Here is a 20,596-nt window from a genome sequence, read left to right as displayed (position 1 = left end):
AATTGCAGCAGCCCACTGCATGCATGGCCAGCCATGACCGAAGAAGCTGGCCGCAGGTGTCTGAACTACTAGCCCAGGTACTGTGGTGCGAATTAAAATCCACTGCGACGAAAATGCTGTTTGCGTTGCTCAGTAAGCTATCCAAACTGTCTGTCGTATACACGCCTACAGGGAAGTAGACGATGATGATGATGATGTCCTCGGGAAGTAGACGTTCACCTCTTCACCTATTCTTTCTCGTCTTCTACCTCAGCCAGAGCCGTGACGCTATTTTAGGTAGTCTTCGTTTCGTGCCGTTCTAAAATGATACGGCTTGTGCAGCCTCTTCAGTGCCCGATAATTCATTTTTCAGAGATAAAGCTCTACTCCTCCCGTACAGACCTGAAGGTCATGCGGCTCTGAAATTTGACCTTCAAACCAGGAGAAGCGGAGGCTTGGCTCTGACGTCATGCCAAGTGATTCGCCATGCCTTGCCGCAGCTCCGTGCGTTGAGGCCACGGCGCTCGCTCGTCTCGCAGCTATCGAATCACGTGACACGCTGCACCTCGCCAGAGCTGCGCATGCGGAGGAGCCGACGGCACTCTCGCAACTGCCGGAAATCGTGTGACGCGCTGTTCGCTATATAAAAGCATGTGACGCGTGTTTATATTCGTGTGCTTACCTTTACAGAGCTTTCGCTCATCTTACATGATTCATCCGGGTTGAACCGCAGCTAATTTTTTCGTCCCTTTCTTCTGCTCACTTCGGCAGCTATCTCAGTCCTCTTTCTCCGCATCTTACCCGTGCATAGTACAGAATAGCAAGCCCTGAAAATCATCGCTCACGCCGAACTTTCAACTATTCTTTGTAAATAAATTTCACCGTTTCAACTTAACCGCGACAGCCATAAGCGATCTACTCTGCGACATCAGCGAAGAGTCTTGCTCAAAAAACCAGACGCTCATTGTCACACAAGAAATGCTCATTGCTGAGCGCGTGGACACTGAAAGCACAGCAATAAATCGCGCAAGCAAGAACGGTGGTTTAAAATGCGTCGCATGCTGAACGCATTTGTTTGCGCGCATGCTGAGCGCTTAGTGAGCAGGGCAGGAAAAAAGAAAGGAGCAGTTTTTCTTTTTATTTTTCAATTTGTGAAGTGAGGATAATGGTGAAAAAGACAGGAAAATAACCTTTTTTAGAAGCACATCATCTGAGTTCTATGCGCAGCGCTTGCACTGCACGTATATTTCACATATTTCGTGCCCATGTGCTCCCCCGCAATGTCCGAATCATTGGCCATCAGGGACAGACGAGTTGCCTGCCACTTCCTGACCCGCAAGAGCCAATTGTGCTCCAAGTCGACGTACATCCCATACCACCGGTCCGGATCATCCCCGTTCTTGGTATACTAATACAGAACAGCAAGCAAAACTCTGAGGCCATTCAGCGCCTCCGCACCATAGCCAATCAGATCAACAGCCTCCTCCGCCGCATCAGCACCCGCCGCAGGGGTATGAAGGACAACGACCTCTGTCGACTCACGCAAGCTTTGCTCATTAGCAGGACAGTCGACTCCTACCCCTACTATCAACTTCGCTGGAAGTACGAGGAAGCTGCAGTGAACGGTATTTTACGTTCAGAGTACAAAGCGGCACTGAGGCTGCCCCAGTACGCCAGCACACAGCATCTCCTCCAACTCGGCATCTACAACACGTTCACTGAACTCATAGAGGCACAGAAAACCGCCCAAATCCACCGCCTCTCCCGCACCAAAGCACCGTCGGCTCACACTTGACCACATCAGCGTCAACCCCATAGGCGACGTCCACCCCACGGCTCCAATTCGGATAGGGGTTCACAGCCGCCTCGTCATAAAACATATCTCCAAAACATGCTAACTGGCCGCCATGATAAGCTCCGCGAGCTGAAAGCTAGACGCCACATACCTTGCCGACGAACACGCAATATACGTAGATGCTGCTCGGCAAAGTACAAACACATACGTGGCACGGTAAAATGCAAACATGCAGACACACACAGACAAGGCCATCCAATTAGCACTCGTTTCATGGGCTCAGGAAGTCGCCCCCACCAAGGGCCACACCAAGCCCACCTGCCCTAGATCCCAATATTCTACGGCAATAAAGTTGTTTCTCTATCTCTCGATCTCGCAACAAATTTCATAAGTGGTGAGAGTATGAACAGGCCAGACAAAAGAAAATAAAGGGGAAAAAAGGGTGTTACACGAGGGCGAAGAAAGGAAACAAGACGTATGTTCAAATGACGAGAAAAACGAAAATAATGAGGTCGTTATGTTTAGGGAAGAACAGCTAAAATATTTCTCTCGTCGCAGTCATCATCATCAACCAAAATACGTCCACCGCAGCACAATGCCATCTCAATATTCTCTTCAGTTATGCCAGTATGGCAACATCCTCTATACTATCAACTTAATGAAAACGCAAACGATCTCAACAACACCTCTCCCCCTGACTTCGTCCTCCAAAGCCCATTTTCCCCCATTGATTTGCGCTAGGATGTCATTACCGGCAGCTTATTCTGTGATTCATAATGCTCTTTTTGTCTTTGATTGTTACCCCTAATAATTTCCTTTCCATTGCAGGCTACAAAGTCTTCAGATAAATTTCAACCCTCCTTTTTGACCTCCATGTTTGGGCCCGAAAAATAGGTGCTGACAAGATACAGCTTCACTGCACTTTATTATCTTAGCAGTCCACGCCGGAGATTGCTACATAAGGGAATACTTAAAGCGTATAGATAATAAACACAGACATTTGTAAGCACGTTGAACATCGGCACACAATTTTTGTTTGTGTGTGTGAGAAAAAGTATCAACCGATCCAGAAGCGGTTAGAAGTAGGCGATTGCAGCAATTTACTGGAGCAGGCCGTCCCACTTGTTAGCAGCCTTTGGCAAGAATGACGAAAAAAAAAATGGCAGTGCGAGCACATGGTCGTGGTAAGTGCTCCGGAGCGTGGCTGCGAAGAGAGAGGCGAGGTTGGGGCAGGCGGTATTTACTTTCTTTCTGACGCATACTTGAGAGCTGCTGCCTATGTCGAATGTCCGTGAACCTAATCTTATTGTCCTGATGATTTTTCGTTTATTTTGGTGATCCGCAGTCACAACTGCACAAGGTGAACTTCCAGCATCTCGCGACTTATTTCAACCCTTCCTTCCTTCCAAGGCTGCCCAAGCAGCATAGGTAATCGGCCCAATATTGGTAGTATGTTGGAGAAACCGGTCCTACGAAGAACCAGAGTGAGGCCACCCCTTTACAATATTGTGCCGATTACCTGTGCTTCTCGGTGGTGGCACGTTGCTTGAATTTTTTGTTTCGCATATATTCTACGCCTACCGTTTCACTTTCTCTCGTTAGGTGCTAAATTCAGCAGTGTTCATGTTTTCTCCACTAATCACCTCACAAAATTCCACCAAATTCAAGCTTTTGTGAGATTATTTCCCTGTCTTACGCCCTTCCTTGAAGAGAATGAGTTCTTCTGGAGTTTATATCAGAATATGGCAGTGATGCCTAAAATAAACGCGGAAGCCTCCAATCTGCGCTAAAAACCTGGACAGTAAAGATGCGCCGGGCTAAGAGTGAAATTGTGCGGAAAGGCGATATACATATATGCGTTAGAGCATAATACGCATATATAGGCGATACGAATAGAATACACAAGCTATACGCATATACGGCTAATACGCATAGAATATTGCCTCTAGCATATGCGTATTAGCCGTATATATTCCTCTAAGGCATATACAGGGTGTTTCACCTAAGACTTTCTGCAATTTTTAAAAATAAGCTATTTGAATTAGATGCGCACTTTTTGTCGCATAGCATGTCAGTGGTGTAGTACATCATAATGCAGCTAAGACGTGCTAACTAGCAGGCTTGTTAACCAATATTTAATAGTTAACTTTTAAACTATTACCGTTGAGCTCCTTAATTATCGAGAGGCATGTAGCCCACCGTAAGTAATGTCCATATCCGTTTTAGAATTTCGAGAACGCGATTATCCTCGGCGCTGTGGCCCAACAAATTTTGGCTATTTCGGCTAGTTAGGTTCACTGGAGAGGTTGCTTTGCCTTCAAGCTTCTCAAACCGCATGTATTTTGGCGCGATGTAGGCGAAATTTGTTGGGCCACAGCGCCAAGGGTAACCGCGTTTTCGAAATTCTAAAAACTGATGTGGGTATTACTTACGGTGGGCTACATGCCTCTCAATAATTAAGGAGCCCAACGGTAATAGTTTAAAAGTTAACTATTAAATATTGGTTAACAAGCCTGCTAGTTAGCACGTCTTAGCTGCATTATGATGTACTACACCACTGACAATGTTATGCCAGAAAAAGCGCGCATCTAATTCAAATAACTTATTTTTAAAAATTGCAGAAAGTCTTAGGTGAAACACCCTGTATGTGTAGCCTTTGTGCACAACCCCTTTCCCCCTGACTTCGTCCTCCAAAGCCCATTTTCCCCCATTGATCTGCGCTAGGATATCATTACCGGCAGCTTATTCTGTGATCCATAATGTTCTTTTCGTCTTTGATTGTTATCGCTAATTCTTTCCAATGCAGGCTACAAAGTCTTCAGATTTATTTCAACCCTCCTTTTTGACCTCCATGTTTGGGCCCGAAAAATAGGGGCTGACAAAATACAGATTGAGTAATAGTCTTTGCGGGTGTCGCAGAGTAGGTCGCATATGGCTGTCGCGGTTAAATTGAAACGGTGAAATTTATTTACAAATAATAGTTGAAGACTCGGCGTGAACGATTATTCTCCGGCTTGCTATTCTGTACTATGTACGGGTAAGAGGGGGAGAAGGAGGATTGCGCGAGCTGCCAAACTGAACAGTAAAAGGTACAAAAAAGATTACCTATGTTTCAAGCCGGATGAACTTAGTAAGATGAACGAAACCTCTCTTAAGGTAAGCACACGAAGATGCGCACACGTCACACGCTTTTATATACCCAAATGCGCGTCACGTGATTTCTGGCGCTTGCGAGAGTGCCGTCGAGACCGCATACGCAGCTCGGGCGGGGCGGAGCGAGTCACGTGATTCGATAGTTGCGATACGAGCGTGCCCTGTCGGCTCAACCCGCTCAGCTGCGGTAGAAGACGAGAAATAATAGGAAAGAATAGAATAGGAAAGAAGAAGAAGAAGAAGAAGAAGCACACAGCCACGACCGTTCTGCAAGGGCACAACAACGACTGCTATGGGTGGTGAGTAAGGCCAGCAGATTCACCTTTGCTGTCTCGGGTTGAGAAATTTGCTTGTTACGGGTGACGGCAAATACCTCCGTGCTCATTCACTTCACACGGTAGCATGATATTTGCCCTGCCTTAAGCAAACAATGAGCTTTGGTGTTTAGTCCTAGCTGAAGCCTTTCAGCTAAGGTTTTGCAGGAACACTGGAGTTATTGCTAAAGTATGCAACAGCTGTATTTTACCTGTACTCACCTGTGAGGAAGAAACATGGAGGCTAATGAAAACGGTTCAGCTTAAGTTAAGGACAGCAGATCAAGCTATCGAAAGAAAAATGATAGGAGTAACGCTAGGAGACCGAAAGCGGGCAGAGTTTATAAGGAAACAAGCGCGAGTTAATGACATCCTAGTCCAAATCAAGAGAGAGAAATGGGCTTGGGACGGGCATGTAATGCGAAGGCAAGACAACCGCTGGTCCTTAAGGGTAACGGAGTTGATTCCAAGAGAAGGCAAGCGTAGCAGGGGGCGGCAGAAAGTTAAGTGGCGGACCAGATTAAGAAGTTTGCGGGGACACGATGGCCGCAACTGGCGAAGGACAGGGTTAATTGGAGAGACATGGGAGAGGCCCTGGGCCGCGTGTTCGCCAAATGCAGCCGGTACAGCCAGCGATGACAGCGCCGCCCACCGGCAGGTAGCAGCCACCATTAAGGCTGGTTATAAATATTCATTCAGAACGACGGCTTGACATCGCCGCTATGGCGCAGTGGATTAGAGGCACGTGTTGCGTATGGAAGGTCGGCCGTTCGACTCCGCTCTCTGTACTGTAATTTTATTGTTTTTTTTATTTCATTTCTTAATTTTTACCACTTTTAGGTCGCAAATCGTGATGCTTAGTGGCATATAACGCCGTTTAAGATTTAAAAAACATTTCCTGCATACTTTAACACAGATTATTCACAGCGCTGGAATATCAGTTTTGAATTTAAACTAAATATTACATGGTTAGTAACAATACGTTGGTATAAACTTTTAAGCATTATTTAGGGATTTATTATCCCTTTTAGGTAAGCCGTTGTGAAATCTTCAGTCACCGTGATCAATTCACCGTGGTTTCAAGCCTTGTGGCTGTACAGGCTGCAGTTGGCGAATACGCTGCCCTGCAGTGGGCATAGTCAGGCTGATGATGATTATTATTACACATGAAAAAAAAAAGGCTTCCCGCGAAGTTCGTTTCTGACAGCGCAGGTAGAGACACCGAGAGATTCAAGCAGGTGGTTCGTGCTCATTTCGTGAACAAAGTGCACGAGGAAGACGTTTGCGTGTGCCGCTATTATTAAGAGTGTGATAACGAAAAAAAAGTTAAGCGTTGTGGCCAAGACGTTGCTGCATGAATCTTAGGCGGGTATAATCAAGGCTTACCGACCTTACTTAGCGCATTTGAAAATTGCGCACGATACAGATGATAACTTCATTTCTTAGCACGAAGAGGGTCCAGACTTCTCTGTTTTGGCAGAAGCCATGAAGAGAAAGAGAGTCGTTCGCTAAAGTTCCTCAATGTAGATGTTGGTGAAGATGATGTTGATGATGCATTTTTATGGCCCAACGGCATTGGTGGCGAAAGAGCGCCATGACACAAAGTTTTGTCCTCTACGCAGGGCAGTGCCAAAGAACTATTTTCGGAGCATTTAACCCCAAATAATCCGAGCGCCAGGCTAGGCGAGAGCTTGTATCCATTGCATCACCGGTTGGTACCCGGGGTTACTGGGGAACGAACCCCAGACCTCCCGCATGCAAGGCGATATCTTAAATGAATAGGCCACCACTGCGGAAGGTTCCTTAACGTTACTGAGCTGCTTAAATTGCTATGTAACTGCCTTCCCTTTCGTGTTCGGTCGGGTTAACACATCCGTGCTATCCCGGAGTCAATGCAATCGTGCAATACTCTCCCAGAGAAGCCTTTGTGCCCAAGGGTAGAGCTCCTTCGCGTTCGCTATCTGCAGGCGGCCATCATTCATAGCTAGATGCACTACACTGCTTTCAGCGGCGCATGCAGTCTGTTACCTGTCTTCGCGAAAGTGCAATATTTTTATCCGCTATTCGCCGGTTATGTCAGATGGCCACAGGCGAAACTAAATCGAGGCAATGACAACAGGCAGACATCGACGTTTGCTGGGAACTGCCTTGATCTATTTACGGTAATAAGGCCCGTGGCAAGCGTAGTACCTGTTGAAACGCGCAAGCCATACCTAGCGCGCGAAGCCAATCCAATACAGAGCGAAATTACGGGCTTGCAACGGAAACGCCATCAGGGTTTTTTATAACTGGCCCGTTACAATACAAAAAAAAATTGGGGTTTAAACACTCAGTCATGATGTCAAATTCTCTGTGACCAACATGTACTACAGAATGGTGATTCGGACGACACCACTATGTGCGCAGCTCTGTGTCGTAATTCAGAAAATTTTGTCGCGGCCACGCGAACAACTTAAACCGAGTCGCCGCTCGTGAATTCGAAAGGCTGTTCTAACGTCCTCCCCGCATGGATAGCGAAGCTCTTCAGACGTAGCTAAACTGCGGAAGAGGTTAGCGACAAGTTTTCCTACACGGTGGAGCCAACTCACCCAGCACTGATCAGTCACGCTGCAAGAGCGGCGTATTCGAGTCTCCTTCTTTGAGTGTCCGTGCCCATCAATTTGGGCGCTCTATGGCAGTGGTTCAAGTGCACTGCTTTCGCTAACCAGAGTGAGCCTCTCCTCCCTGGGAAGCAAACTATACTGACCAGGTAATGAAGCCTAATATAAAGTGAAATAGAAGCCGTATTCGCATTTTTATAGCCTTTGTATTGTCATAGCCCGCGCACAGCGCCTTCGGTGTTCGGCTGCTGGACCCTAGGTCGCGGGAGTGAATCCCTGCCGCGGCGGCCACATTTCGATGGCGGCGGAATGCAAAAAGACCCGTGTTCTGTGCGATGTCAGCGCAGATTAGAGAACCCGAGGTGGTATAAGTTAACCCGGAGCCCTCCACTACGGTGTCCATCCCGTGCGTCGCTTCGGGATGTTACAACCCCGCACAAATTCTGTGAAATTAGTTCGTGACTAGCACGGGCTCCAACGTGGTACCCTCAGTGTTCAAAAAGAGTATAGATGAATTCGATTGAATAATTGATCGGTTAGGGGATTCTGCCTTAATCGCTATCTACGTACTGAAAGGGAGTGCAAGAATGAACATGTAGCGGTGGCGCCGAGGTTTCTTGTTAGAACGAACCACAATAAAAGGGCATGTTGGCATCAACTTAAATGAGTATGTTATTCAGTGCGCTTGCCGATTTCGACATCCACAACGATGGCAGATAAGGCAGCGATTTGGCGCTAGCCGGTCTTAGCTGCAAAAATGAGCGAAAGGCCTCGTATTCTTGTTTCCCGGGGCGCTGGCGTAACCATCTGAGGCACTTTCCAGGCGACTAATGTCCTGTATAAGCCCGAAGTTTATAAGCTGGCGCTTTATTCTACGTGGTTCTCACCCATTATGCACGTTCGTTATTGCTTTTTTTTCTACATTCTATAGGTCTTCGTAAATACACGCGTCAGGCCTTTCTGGGTTTCTTGCGGTTGCGATATGTGGACAATAAGCTGGGCGTAGATTCAGTTTTTTAAATTTCTCTGTGTGCGTAATATGCTCCTGACAGAGATACGTAGCTGCGCGTAAACTTCGTGTCTGTGCGTTGTTTCAGCGTTTCGTGTCGCAATGTTTGACAGCTACTGAAAGCTACGTAGAAATGCGCCTAATCATTGGCACGAAAGGCTTGTTACTTAACAAGTTGGTTTGGGTTGTGTGGAAGTCATACTGGAAACAATACTAGGCTTACGCATATGTTTCAAAGGCGGCCTCGAGTAGGACCCCACAGGTGAGCTGCACCGCCAGTCGAACCGGACATCTGGCCAACGCCGTTGCGTTTGCCATGACAGCGTGTGCTAGGAAGGGGAGCGTCGTGTTCATCTTTGGTCAACCTGCTGCAGCAAGCTGTGATATGAAATTGAAGCATAGCAGAGACAATGTTGTTTAGATAGGTACGCAGAAAAAAAGATGAGATAGGACAAGCGCTTCTGGAAAACGTGTCAGGCGCTAAGAACAACAGACTTAAAGCGAAATATGCTCTTTATTCGACACGCACTGAACAGATTTCTTGAATATCAATAACCCCCTCTCTGCGTCTCGTGAGCGAAGTCGAAAACTCTCGCGACTGCTCATACCATCCTCTCTCTTCCGCCTGTTCCCTAACGTTTGAGCAAATTCATGTCGACCAGCGTGGTTCAAAAACACCTCTTTCCTCTGCTTACAGACTTTGACCGCAGCTCCTTTATCGAAGGTGAGCACACTGTTTCCCTGAAACGCATGCTTCTGAAATTAATGCATACGAGCGCAGTCCCGCGAGGCCAGACAGGGTCGACGGTAGTTGTTCCCTGGTCCTGAGTTTTGCCTTTCTTTCGCTTTGTATATTTCGATATGCGAGAATAACCGAAATAAAATCTGCAACGTACCCTGAAGTCATTTAACACAGACACAGTGAACCGTACTAGCTTGGCTCATGTTCGATCGGGTCCTGCAGATTGAAATAAGATACCAATAGTATAATACACCGAAAAAAAGTTAGTCAGAAATCCTTACGGTGGTTGTATTTGATGTGTGAGAGCATTCGTAATGATGCTCACGTCGTAACTCACTATGAAAACAATGACACAATGAGAGTATTTCCTAGTGTCTTTCGTGCACACTCGGGAGGTCACAGGTGTAACGGTGTATTTATTGCACAGGCAGCAAGGCTTTCCGAACTCGTCTTGCATGAAGGGCCTAGCAAATTGCATATAAACACCAGCGCAAAACAGCAGGACACACGACGAAGAACGAGGACACACAAGCGCTTGTGTCCTCGTTCTTCGTCGTGTGTCCTGCTGTTTTGCGCTGGTATTTATATGTTATGGATCACCAACTAGCCCGCACCCTTACCCTAGCAAATTAGGCCTCTACTCCAGCTGTAGAGGGTTGTTTGTCACGACGCTGCCTAACTTGCCGTACCTTTTCGGAACCTGGTTCGGCTCCACTTTGGTAAAACATTCATAAGTCATTTCATGCTTGCACTTCTCGTGCTGACTATTCTTATTCTAGAGAGACGCCATCGTTTGGCGGCTGTGGGACCGTATGGACCTCAGCCGAATGATTGGCGCATGTTTAGCATTACTTAGCGAGAGCGTTACGACAAGCGACAGATGAAGCGAAGCGCGCCTATACTAGTAATGAAATTTTTTGATTGGCAACCCCGCTTTTGGCAAACGAAAGCATAGCGGTGGCATTGCTTCAATATGAGACCCCGCTGTTCTATCCGGATTAGTGGAGCGAATAGCTTGTTTCAGAAACTAATATTTCAGTAAAAAACAATTACGTCACTTTCATATCGAAATGTTTGTCTTTAACTAGTGTTACCTACAGTTTGAAAACAGAGAAAACACCACTTTCAGCAAAACTTATGTTTGTCATTTTTTAAACAGTCAGCACGTTCGAGCAACGTAAGTAGATGCGGAAGCACTCCTTTCTTGTGTCTTTTTGTTGCGAGTAAATCAGTTTCATTAAGGAAATGTGCGTTTTGCATGCCCCTTCATGCGCACGCAAGCTTGGGAACGTCTTCTAGCGCACCCACACGCTCTTTCCTTGTTCTGTGGTCACGTGGTAGCTCTTTTGATCGATGACCTTGTTTTGCTGGCGGAATGACTAGATTCCCAGATACTTTCCTGCAAAAGTCACGGCCGTACACCGTTCCAATTATAGTAATATCACGCCAGCGTCAACTGTTCGCTCGATCTTAGACATATGACACGGCGAATCGGTCAACCCGGCGAGAGAAGCTACATTGCAAATAGCACAGGCCATACCGACCAACATCTGGTTGGCTAGTCCCAAAGCTATGCGCGGTCCGCAATTCCTTTCTTCGCATATCGCAGTGATTGGAATACCGGCCGCCGATATGCCGATTTCGGCACAGGTATTTAGTGGCGTTCATTTTGAGGTTAGATTTTTCCTTCGTGTTTTTATCTCCGGGTTATCAACAATGCGGGCCAAAACCGCTCCCGTGCAGATCTGAGAACAATATAAATTTATCTCCTCGCGATCCGCTATCGTGATCTCCTTCAATGGCAACCGAGCTGCGCCGGCTCAGTGGATAGTGTGCGCCCCTGGGCGCCGTCTGCGCATGAGCAGCTAGCGCCTCGAGTAACCGGTCCGCGGATCTCGCCATCTATATAATAAATATCTAATATAATAAATCTAATATCTAATATAATAAATCTAATATAATAAAACATCTAATATAATAAATATGCAAGCTCCACCTTCCTTGACCGGAACATGCCAAACAATGGGATAAGCGAAGGAAAGAATCGAGGTCTTTACGCATGGTCTGTCGATTCACGCAATTGGATGAGGTTCAACCCGGCTGAACCTTGTAGACGAGTGAAAGAAACGCGGGTGGTTTTTATATCGAAGAATAGTGCGACGTCATTGTTACGCCATCGCATGACGTCACATCAGGCGATGTGAATCGAAGCTCTGACGATCAAAATTAAAGCCTAAGTGACCACTAGTCATCCGTCACGTAGTTGCTGGTCATTAGGTAAGACCACACCATACAAGTATATCTTGGCTATGCGCAGCAATACATATAGTCATACATTGTTATTCTTGAGGGTGTGTGCTTGGTTCGACCTTGGTCGGGCTTCAAGGTCAAACGCGCAGAGCCAGGTTAAACTCTGAGTTGTACCTCGAGTAGTAGAGCTTTCGCTCAAAACAGCTTTTCGTTGTGGTCGCAGTAATGTTCAATGTGCCGGGCACGAAAATAAGAACATTACTGACTGTGACATCTGATCATCTTCGACCTAAGAGAATATAGCTGCCTCTGCTTTCTCTCGCTGTTTTTATTCGCTTTCGATCTTTCTCCGCTTCACTGGTATTATTCGCGGAGACGGACACGGAGTAATACGAAAAGTCACTTGTACTGTGGTGAAAAATGATAAGCAGAGACGTGCTTCCCTCGGTGCTTCAAAAAAGCGCATCCTATCTTACGAACAGGATATCGCTGTTGTCCTCTGCAGCTTTCATAGTTTTCATGGGTACTTTCAAAACATGTCTTCCATATCAAGTAATATTTGTTCAGTTCACAATTCATGGAGCTTTGTCCATAAATGTGGTTTTGATGTGCTGTCCTTCATCACATTTTCTTGATACAAAACCTACGAAACAATGTACAGGACGGAACAAGCAGACACCGTAACGGAGCTATTGCAAATGCAGTTTTATCGCGCATCACTTGGCTGATATACATAGCAAGGAGCAGAAAGAAAAGAAAAAGGGCAAATGTTGACACAAAAGGCATCGGTAGGTAATGATACGTGGGCCCAGTGATGGCGCTTGATTGGCCAGATATGCGAGCTCTTTTTTCGTAAATGATACCGATGGCTCGCTCAGACAATGTTCATAGGTCTTTTTGATCAGAAATGCTGAGAAATCTTCCTAGTGGCTTTTTCCTTGCGCTCAGCGATGACACACGCGTCAGAAAATTCTACCGTGCACTGCTTGCACTCTATAGTGAGCAGCATGTTGCTTTCTGGGGCACTTTTTGCGCATCGCCGTGGTGTTCGAGCGGCGGCTCATCAATGGTGTACTAATAGAGGATTCTGAGCTCGTCCTTTTACCACGCGAACTCGACCTGCAAGCTCCAAGCATTCTTAGAAACTTCGGATTATTCTGTTGTGAGGTCGACTTCTCTATTTAATCGAATTAACAGTCCCGGCTCCCGCCTTTGTTTTTGTTTAAGTCACCTCCGAAAGAAGGAGGAGTCAACCAACGACTGGAGAGCTTTTAAGCCAATCACGTGGCGGCTTGCCACTCTGCTGTCGGCGGAGTGATCCGTAAAGCAAAAATCCACGCGTATTTTTATTTCCGTGGACCTAATTTTCAGCTACGTTGTCTGAGACGTAAACTACTTCTTCACAAAAACTTAAAAAACTAAATAAATTCAAGAACAACTGGCTGAAAGGCACTCCACGTGTTGGTTGACTCCGCCTACTTTCAGAGGTAAATTAAAAAAAAAATATAAGGTGGGAGCCGGGCCGTTTAGTTCGATTTAATAGGGACAACGGCCGCACAGGACAATAATTCGGAGTTTCTAAGAATGCTCTGAGCGTGTAGATCCAGTTCCCTCTGTAAAAATACGACCTCAGAATCCTCTTTAGTGTACCTTTAAAGCATCTACCCACTTGCCGGACAATCTTTTCTGCAATATGGCGTACATAGCACGCAACTCCTTCTCTAAAAAACTACAAAGGGATCGCGGTGCTTTATGGTACATTTAAATTGCTTGCCCGACTAAGTCGTCGGCTTGAATTTATTCTATAAATGTATTTTCTATGGAAATATATCGCGAAACAGTTTCGACTGCGTGACCTTCATTCCTTTCTTTTTCTTCACACCGGCAGCACGCCTGTAAGTATTGCGCCGCGGTTTAAATTAATAGCGCCGCGATAACCTTTCTTCGGCGGAACCCCACAAAGAGGCATATGCCACCTTGGAAGATAAATATTGGCCTTGGGGTGATCATTTTCGCTCTTCCATGTCTGAGCCGCACCATACGCTTTGTGCAGTGCAACTGAGGAGGTTTTAGAATTCAATGAGTTTATATGGTCCGAATGTGTGACACATGCAGTTAAAGCCTACGAAATCGTTTTGCCCTACCTTTTGAAATGGCGGCGTAATCACCGAATAAAACGGCGTCAGTGTTGAGGCTTCTCTGCAGTGCACAGCAAAGGGCAGAGGACCCGATGGTGACGTCACATACGACAGCGCTACGTTTCCAGCGAAGAAAGAGGCGTTTTATGGAAAAGAACCAACGCCATTGAACGTGAATCTCACAAAGCATTGTTTTACGACATCGGGCGACGCACAGCATTATGCAGGCGAATGCTGCGGACATCTAAAATTTCAGCGATAATGACGTCACAATGAGTTTCCTCGCACTTGCCCAACGCAGTGAGGAGAAGCCCGACCTTGGTTGCGGTTTTAATCGATGATGACGTGAAAATTTCAAATGCTAGTGCAAAAACACTTTGCATGCTTTACCCAGGAGCTCTGTGGATTCGAATTCTCAGAAAACCATTTCAGATTCCCTTTAGGGGATTCATCGCTCTGATGCAGCTATGCCTTCAAGTCTGCGTAGGCGTATTTTTGCGTTCTCAAAATTACGCGCACAGATTCTTCTTCACATAGGGTGGACTCTATGAAGGGAAGAGTTGGAAAAGAGACAAAGCTATCTATAGAGTGCACCACGCTGTCGCATTGCATGTAGCCTTTTACTAATATAAGTCAGTCGTAAGAACTCCAGGGGCCTTCTTAAGCTTCTCATTTGTTAACACGAATAGCTAATTGCAATAAACAGCACTTGCGGTAATCCAGGGTGCCTAACTAGTTGTACAGCGCGTTGCCTAAAAAAGTGGTATGGAGAAATTCGACGCTATTTGACTGCTTTCTGGTTAACCAAGGCTCACTTCGCATTTTTCTTTCAGTGGTTGTGAAAGACCTTAATCAGCCTGAAGCTGAATTGTAGTGCACGTGTTTTGTGACCTAAATAGGAAAATAATTCGTTTATGTGCTTCATATTTATATGACGATAAGTAAAAAAGTTATGCGCTTTGCCCCGCTGTCCCTAAAAAACAACACCGATGCCTTAATATCCAGCTGGGCCCAATTGTACGCAGGGCTAGGCGCTTTTGAAAATCTTGCTCCGTATTACGTGACCCGCCCTGTATATTAACGCTACGCCCAGGCATTATAAGACAACCGACGTCTATCGCGCCTCGTGGTTCTGACGCCTCCTTCAGACAAAGACTTAGTAGCTCCAGGTTCTCGGAAAAGGCGAGTCCACTTACGGATGCCCTCAAGAAAAAGGAGCCCAATAACATTGTATGGGACGATCGTAAACGTCAAGCGTTTGAGTCCCTGAAGCTGGCATTGACAACTCAGCCTGTGCTGGCCACCCCAGACTACGCGAGGCCTTTCCTGGTGCAGTGTGACGCTAGCGAAAGAGGTATGGGTGTGGTACTACGGCAAGAAAACGACAAAGGGGAAGAACACCCCATTTTGTTTGTCAGCAGGAAGCTTACTTCGAGGGAACAAGCTTACAGCACAATTGAAAAAGAATGCGCTTGCCTGGTGTGGTGTGGTGTGGTAGAAGGCTTGGTAGCTCGTATAATGCTTTACTGAAGCTTGTCCGCAAGCAAGGAAGGGAAATGAGATAAGCCGAAGGTGAAAATTATGTAGCTCCACATTTGTTGAAGGACAGTGGGGACATTGGGCTATGAAAACTAGGCCCACTCTGTAATCAATGTTTCCTGACCTGGATCCTTAAGGACTCAAAGGGAGCCTGGCAGTAGGCGTTTAATGCTAGGCGCAGCTGTGTACGGAAAAGGAATAACAGGAGGAGGCACTCCCAAGCTGTGCGGAGGCGGGGGGGGGGGGGGGGGGGGGGGGGGGGAGCGAAGCCTGAAATGAGTCCCACCATGCGTAGATCACGAGAAACGAGTGAGTAAGAACTCATGGCGATGCTCAAAAGGCGAGAAGCACAGTCAAGACGGTAACGCTCCCCAAATACTGAGTGAAGCAACGGCCCATGTTTCTGAATAGATTAGTTCATACTGGTGAACAGCGCAAAAAAGGCGGGACAACAACAAGACAAGCGCTGACTATCAACTGGGTTTATTGAAGGACGGAAGGGTATATATACAAAAACATAACACAAAGAAGTAAGAGATAGTGTGAAAAGGGCCGTGAAAATCAAAACTTATGTCACATGTGAAGTGATGTAAGCCAATTCCTTGTTGCTAAGTGCCACGGAAGGACTGCTGATGCATTCGACACCTTGCCTGTGGATGTGATGCGCTTCCATTATTTCGCGCGTGAGTTTATCTTTATGGCGGAACAGAACTTCGGGCAGACCGGCAGATGCGTAAACAAAAGGCTCATGGAGCATGAAAACACAAGGAAAAGTGACACTCTTAGCCACGTTGCCGCTCATTGTCAAAAGTGCAAATGCCATCATGAAAGGGAGCAAGAAAGGAAATCGGAACAGGACGGCGGGCTTCCGCGCACAAAGTTCCGCTGCAAAAAGTGCAAGTGCGCACCGGAGTACAAGAAAACCGAAGTTCTGTTCCGCCATAAAGATAAACTCACGCGCGAAATAATGGAAGCGCATCACATCCACAGGCAAGGTGTAGAATGCATCAGCAGTCCTTCCGTGGCACTTAGCAACAAGGAATTGGCTTACATCACTTCACATGTGACATAAGTTTTGATTTTCACGGCCCTTTTCACACTATCTCTTACTTCTTTGTGTTATGTTTTTGTGTATATACCCTTCCGTCCTTCAATAAACCCAGTTGATAGTCAGCGCTTGTCTTGTTGTTGTCCCGCCTTTTTTGCGCTGTTCACCAGTATGAATGCATACCAACTCGCCCAGATCTCAGCCTTACTGAATAGATTAGGTTTGGTTTTGGTTTTATTGGGGTTTAACGTCCCAAAGCAACTGAGGCTATGAGGGACGCCGTAGTGAAGGGCTCCGGAAATTTCGACCACCTGGGGTTCTTTAACGTGCACTGACATCGCACAGCACACGGGCCTCTAGAATTTCGCCTTCATCGAAATTCAGCCGCCGCGGCCGGGATCGAACCCGCGTCTTTCGGGCCAGCAGCCGAGTGCCGTAGCCACTGAGCCACCGCGGCGGGGCGAATAGATTAGGTTCGTTACGTTCATGAATAGCAATGTCTTCTGTAACCACGGTATTAAAGGTTCTCTAACTCCTCTCAGCGACCAAGATGAAGAGGAGAACAAGCAAAAGGTTTTCATGGCCCTCCTCGTCTGCTGTCTGCTGCTGCTGCTACTGCTGGGCATATACTACTCCGTCTTTGGGACACGTGAGGAAAAATTATCCATTCCTTACATTCGAGTGACCACAAACCAACGTTACTTTGAAGGTTTTCTATGCGACAAAGGTTTTAAAGCGAAAGCTCTACGCTTCGCATAACTCCCAAGGTCAAGTTTGGTTCGCGTTTGACCTTGAGCCGGCTGAGCGTAGGTGGGGCAAGCGACGTCATACCACGTGACTCGCTGTGGGGAGGCGCCGCAGCTGCGCTCGCTCGGAGCCTCGCCGCTGCTGTACCATGTGACTAGCGGGGCAACAGCTGCTTCGCTGCTGCTTCGCTGCTGCTCGGTCGCTCAGTTTTGCCGTGGACTAGGCGCGCCGGACCGACTCCAACACCTAACCATGCGTAACCGTGCTTAACAGATCTTTCGCACGAATCACTATGTTTAACAAGCGCTAAACCTCTGTTAGTTTTTTTTTTTTTTGTTCAGGCCGTTGCTGCTTTAAAGTGCATCTTGCTTTTGGAGCAAGGCTCCGTCTCTTAGACCAATGCAGAATCGCATCAAATCTTATTGTTTCATGATTAATACCTTTTGTTATCAAACAATCCTGGCAGTTAATAAAGATTATTAAACAGAAGTTATGAAAGGGACATTCACTAGAAAAGCTCTTCACTTTCTCCGCTGCCTGTATGGCAGAAGTAGGCTTGTGGAGAACAGCAACCGCATTCCAATCAAGTAATCGATTCAGTGATCGAGCGGGATTTCGGCGCTGAGACTAATTCATAGCAATTCTAGTATCACGTCTTATTGACGCTGTTAAGTTCATAGCTCATTTTCGAAACGTCTGGCCATTGCCGTTTGAGCCCCCTTTCGTCAGAAGCGGCATAGTGGACGTACACGATGAGTTTCAATCTGATATCTGTTTTCTTTTTAATAATCCAAATATCTATCAACAGAAATCCCGAAAAAGAGCAATGTTTTTATACACGCTTATAGCTGAACGATTCTAGGGATACTTGCTTATAAGTTATTTTAACATGCAGTTAGGCTTAGTAACCCGTCCCATAATTTTTCTTCTGTGTTTCTAGTCTTATGTGCATCTTCTAAAGAAACAATATGGATCCCATGATCCCTCCAGTTATCCCTGTGATGATCCCTCTAGGGGAGGCAGTGCGTGCAACACGCAAATATTGTTCAATTCTATAACCCCATTATTTTATTTATCCATTCAATATGCGCCTTCGGGACCTCTAGTCGAGGGTATTATATACGGGGGAGGGGAGCATTGGCTCACGTGGTAAGCAAAAAAGGTGCAATACATATACATACTAATGCATATTACTAATAATAATAACACATAATAATAATAATAATACAAATAATCTCATTGTGCCCAACAAAAAATAAAAAGGGCGTAAGAGAAGTAAGGTAACTGCTGGTACAACACAAAACAGCAATGTATTCGAATGAAACAAGGGATAGAAGCAACGAAGAATGTTAGACGGACATTTGAGTCAGCAGGTCCTGAAACTTGTTAACATGAGCCCCTTAGGTCTACGTACAAGATCTGTATTACATGTTTTCGTTGCGGCGGCAACGATAATGCACCTGCTTGCACCGTCTAGGCGACCAAGTGGGCAGACTGCGATAGAACGCATGAGCGTCCAAAGCTCAAGAAGTAAATGAAAATAACAAACAAAACATTAAGAGCTCGTACACGGTGTCGGAAAACCCGACCCTTTGCCGTGCAAACGCTCGTGCAAACTGCCATGCGAGTGCAGATGCACGAGCTACACTCGTGAAGAAACGACACCGACATTGTTATCGGCATGCACATGCTGTATGCTGTGGGTTGGTGGCACAGCAAGTCCACCTGTGCAGATTCACAAGCTACAGCAACGGAGGAACGAGCTCTACACAGTGATGCAAAGGTCATCATGCCCACATCCACTAATGCCTGTGCTGGGCACGCAAAATTTAGGGGGCACTTTGACTGTCTAAAGTGCGTAGAGGCGAAAGCGTTTTCCGCACCACTTTGCCTATGTCACACTGGTGACGTCACCACTGGATGACGTCACACATAACTGATGACGAAGTAATGACAAATTACTAATTAATGGCTAATTACTGGTTAATCACTTAGTACTAATTGACTGTTAATTAATGGCGCTTAAGCTTCGCCTTTAGGAGTGGAACGCGACAGCGTGTTGTAGCGCTGCCAGGGAGTCCACGGAACGCCACCACCCGTTCGGCGCGATGCCTTGCCCTTTAAACGCAACGCTTTTTGAGGAAAGGAAATGGCACTGTAATTCTCAGTCATCTCGGTGGACACCTTAACCGCACCGTACAGGAAGGGAGGAAGTGGAGTGAAAGACCGTAATGAAGAAAATGATAATTGTATTTTAGGAAAGGAAATTACGCAGTAACTGTTTTATATATCTCAGTGGACACCCGTCAAAACGCGGACACATCTGTCGGCACGGCTGCCGACACGGACGCAGACACGGACGCAGACACGGCTGCCGACACGGATTGCTAACGACAGCATGAGGCATTAAAGGCTTTCGCCTTAATAAACTGGAGGTTGCGGCGTTGCCTCCTCTGCCGCCGCCCACTCCTAGAGTTGATGTTCCTCTGCATGCGCTTGTGCTGTGAACAAATTAAAGCAACACCAAAGCGGCTGATTAGTGCTGCGCACCCGATCGCTGCTGAGGCGTGTGCGCCAATTGTAAAAGCTGATATATAAAAAAAAGCTGATTCTAAAAGGTGATACAGCCATTATTAAGGCGGAAGCCTTTAATGCCTCATAGTTGTACGCAGGAGTTGTCAACAGAAATGTCACGCTTTTCAATTGGTCGAAATTGTCTTGACGTCACAGTGCGCGAATTTCAAACGGGGCCAATTGAACTTTGGCTGGTAGCCATGCAACCAATTATTTGGCTGCGGTGATGACGCAGTGGTCTAACACAGTGACCACAGCAGCTGATCTGTTCGCGCCGTCGCGGTTTCCTACGGAATCGTATAGTGATGCTCCAAGTGGGACTGAGTTTAGTTAATTGCTTAATTAACAAATTAGCCTAATTAACCTTTCTAGAAGAGCAAGTTGCTGGGCTAGTTGGTGCTGTTGCATCGTGGTGGAGCAGCGCAAAGGACGGGACACAAGAAACAAGGAAAGACGTTGACGTTGAAGGAAAGACGAGTTGATAGTCAGCGCCTGTGTACGTCTTTCCTTGTTTCTTGTGTCCCGTCCTTTGCGCTGCTCCACCACGATGTAACCTTTCTAGTCAGTTCAGATAAATAACTAAAACCCAGTACGAAATTGGTCTAGCTGGAGAACCGAACCAGGGTCTCCGGAGTGCGAGACGAGCACGCTACCAATCCGACATGCCAGCTCGCTGGTTTGGAATGTCTTCGTTCACTCCCATCTTAC

General features: G+C 46.5%; 1 protein-coding gene across 1 annotated transcript in view; it reads left to right on the top strand.

Annotated features, from left to right (window-relative positions):
- The first annotated feature begins 1,259 nt into the window (after window positions 1–1,259).
- LOC149327843 (uncharacterized) overlaps window positions 1,260–20,596 on the top strand; it is a 42,824-nt gene continuing 23,487 nt past the window's right edge. The window contains exons 1-2 of the mRNA XM_089564982.1: window positions 1,260–1,382; window positions 3,120–3,202. Coding sequence (XP_089421108.1) covers window positions 1,260–1,382; window positions 3,120–3,202 — 206 coding nt within the window. The remainder of the gene's footprint in view (window positions 1,383–3,119; window positions 3,203–20,596) is intronic.

Source organism: Amblyomma mixtum, chromosome 10, assembly GCF_055824585.1.
Source record: "Amblyomma mixtum isolate Tamu chromosome 10, ASM5582458v1, whole genome shotgun sequence".
NCBI classification, from domain to species: Eukaryota; Metazoa; Arthropoda; class Arachnida; order Ixodida; family Ixodidae; genus Amblyomma; species Amblyomma mixtum.
The sequence above is the reverse complement of the archived record's forward strand: the minus strand, read 5'-3'. Positions and strand labels throughout refer to the sequence as shown.